This window comes from Pinus tabuliformis, chromosome Q (genome assembly GCF_031772625.1).
Source record: "Pinus tabuliformis cultivar Carrire ecotype Pingquan chromosome Q, CPIR1, whole genome shotgun sequence".
Taxonomy (NCBI): Eukaryota; Viridiplantae; Streptophyta; class Pinopsida; order Pinales; family Pinaceae; genus Pinus; species Pinus tabuliformis.
Genome location: NC_142296.1, coordinates 267,327,099 through 267,329,161, shown reverse-complemented (window position 1 = coordinate 267,329,161; position 2,063 = coordinate 267,327,099). Strand labels below are relative to the sequence as shown.

General features: G+C 43.7%; 1 protein-coding gene across 1 annotated transcript; it reads left to right on the top strand.

Annotated features, from left to right (window-relative positions):
* The first annotated feature begins 1,032 nt into the window (after positions 1-1,032).
* Positions 1,033-1,434, top strand: LOC149219205 (uncharacterized). Its single transcript, XM_089386742.1, has one exon. It carries the CDS (start codon positions 1,033-1,035, stop codon positions 1,432-1,434), a length of 402 nt encoding a protein of 133 aa, XP_089242868.1.
* The last annotated feature ends 629 nt before the right edge of the window (positions 1,435-2,063 follow it).

Genomic DNA, 2,063 nt, shown 5'->3' with positions numbered 1-2,063 from the left:
TATTTAAGTTCACAATATTTTGTGAACAATTTGAAAAGTGGAGAAGAAATTTTTGTAAAGTTTTCTATGAATCCTCTATAATAACCAGTAAAACCTAGAAAACTTCTAACATCTTGTTGACAATTTTGAATTGATAATCTAGATATAACTTCTACTTTAGATATACAGAGTCTAATTCCATTTCTTGAAATATGGTGTCCTAAAACAATACCCTCAATAAACATCATTAAAAAAATTCATGGCTTAATGAGAGATTTGCTTCTTTACATAAAATCTTAAGATCTTCAAAATCATTTCCATAAAATGTAAAATCATCAATATAAACTTCCACACAATCATGAATTAGATTAGAAAAAATTCCTAAAACCGCCCTTTGTAATGTTACAGGTGCATTAAATGAAAACAAAAAATTCACCATTGAATCTGAGCTCTGAGCTCTGCGCGCGCTCGCTCGGCCATACATCTTATGAGATCCGCACCCGGTGGATCTAGAAGACTGTGTGCGCGCCCACTCCTGCACTTCTTCGATCCCTGTGGGCGGGTCCGTCGAGGGCTCTTGCCTCAGATTGCGGTCCGCTAGGGTTTGCCTGCCGAAGGCTCTAGCTTCCAACTGCGGTCGGCTAGGGTTTTTCCTGCTTCTCTCCATGGAGGAACCAGATCCCCACCAGGGGCCTTCCTCCCATTCTCCATCCTCCGCTGCTGAGGCCTTCACATCCTTGTTGGCCTCTCTACCCAAGAATAAAGCTGTGGAAGCTGCCAAGTTCATGAAAAGGCTAGAAGACATCCCCGAGATCGCTCTTCCTCCTGAAAGGGTTGATTCAAGTAGCTTTATCTCTAGCGGATCGCACTCTGGTTGGTTAGTTTACAGGTCTTTGGCCCTCCCCAAAATCAACAGAGAACTGGGTTGCTAGAAACAGGGCTTCGCTGATCAAAAACAAGGTTACATCTTACTTCCTCGGAAGGGGATACTTCTTATTCGAATTCTCAGAAAAAGAAGACAAGGATCTGATTTTCAGAAATGGCCCCTACTTTATGGGTCCTCAAGGGCTGTATTTAAACAAATGGATGCCAAATTTCAATCCGGTGGTGGATGTTCCTTCTGCGGTCCCGGTGTGGGTAAGGCTCCCCAATCTACCGGTTCACTGTTGGAACTGGGAATCTCTGAAGCATATCGAAAACACTCTTGGGAAATTCATAGACAAGGCTAACAGTAAAGATCAGTATGACTGCGCCAGAATTTGTGTGGAGGTAGATATGGAGGTTGGATTACTAGAAGCCATCAAAATAAGGGTAAGTCCTTGGACGCATGTTCAGAAGTTGGACTATGAACAGCTGCCGTTCAAATGTCGGAAGTGTCAAGTCTACGGACACTTTGCCAGGGATTTCCCGTCCAAAGGGGTAGAGGAAAAATGGAAGGAAGAAGGATGGAACTAGGCCAGAAGATCCAAACATTCATTCAGAAAGAATGCAAATGTTAATGCCATAGCCCCCCAAATGGGCCCGGCACAGCATCCACTCACAGAAAGCCAAGGGAATAAATTTGAGATCCTGGGACCTGAAACCATGAACACACAAGAGACAGAAACTCCGAAAGAAGTCTCACTGCCTAAAACCATAAGCGTACCAGAGAGATCCAAAGGGAAGATGTCAGAAGAAGAGGAGGAAACCCAAGAGTCCGAGGAATCATAGGAAGAAGGGGAAATAGGGGATTCACAGTCTACCCCCAGAAGATCTACAAGAGGACCAATGTCAACAAAGGAAAAAAGGGATCAAGAAACTTACAAAGACAAGCTTCAGGGCAGCCATCCAATGCTAGAGAAACTCCTAGCAAAAACCCGGAAGACGAAGAGGATCCAAACCCAAAGCTCCAAAGGAGCTCTCCATAGCAAGCATAAATGATGAAGATAGTCTCCTGGAACTGTAGGGGAATGGGCTCCAAAGCTAAGGAAGAAGCAATGAATAGTCTAATAAGACTGGAAGCTCTGGATATCCTTCTCATCCAGGAGACTAAATTGGAGGACTCAGCCTTCCTCCAAGCAAGCAAAAAATTCTGGAAGAATGAT

Excerpts from the sequence above, each read along its gene's own strand:
- LOC149219205 (XM_089386742.1), top strand. The coding sequence starts at position 1,033 with ATGGGTCCTCAAGGGCTGTATTTAAACAAATGGATGCCAAATTTCAAT.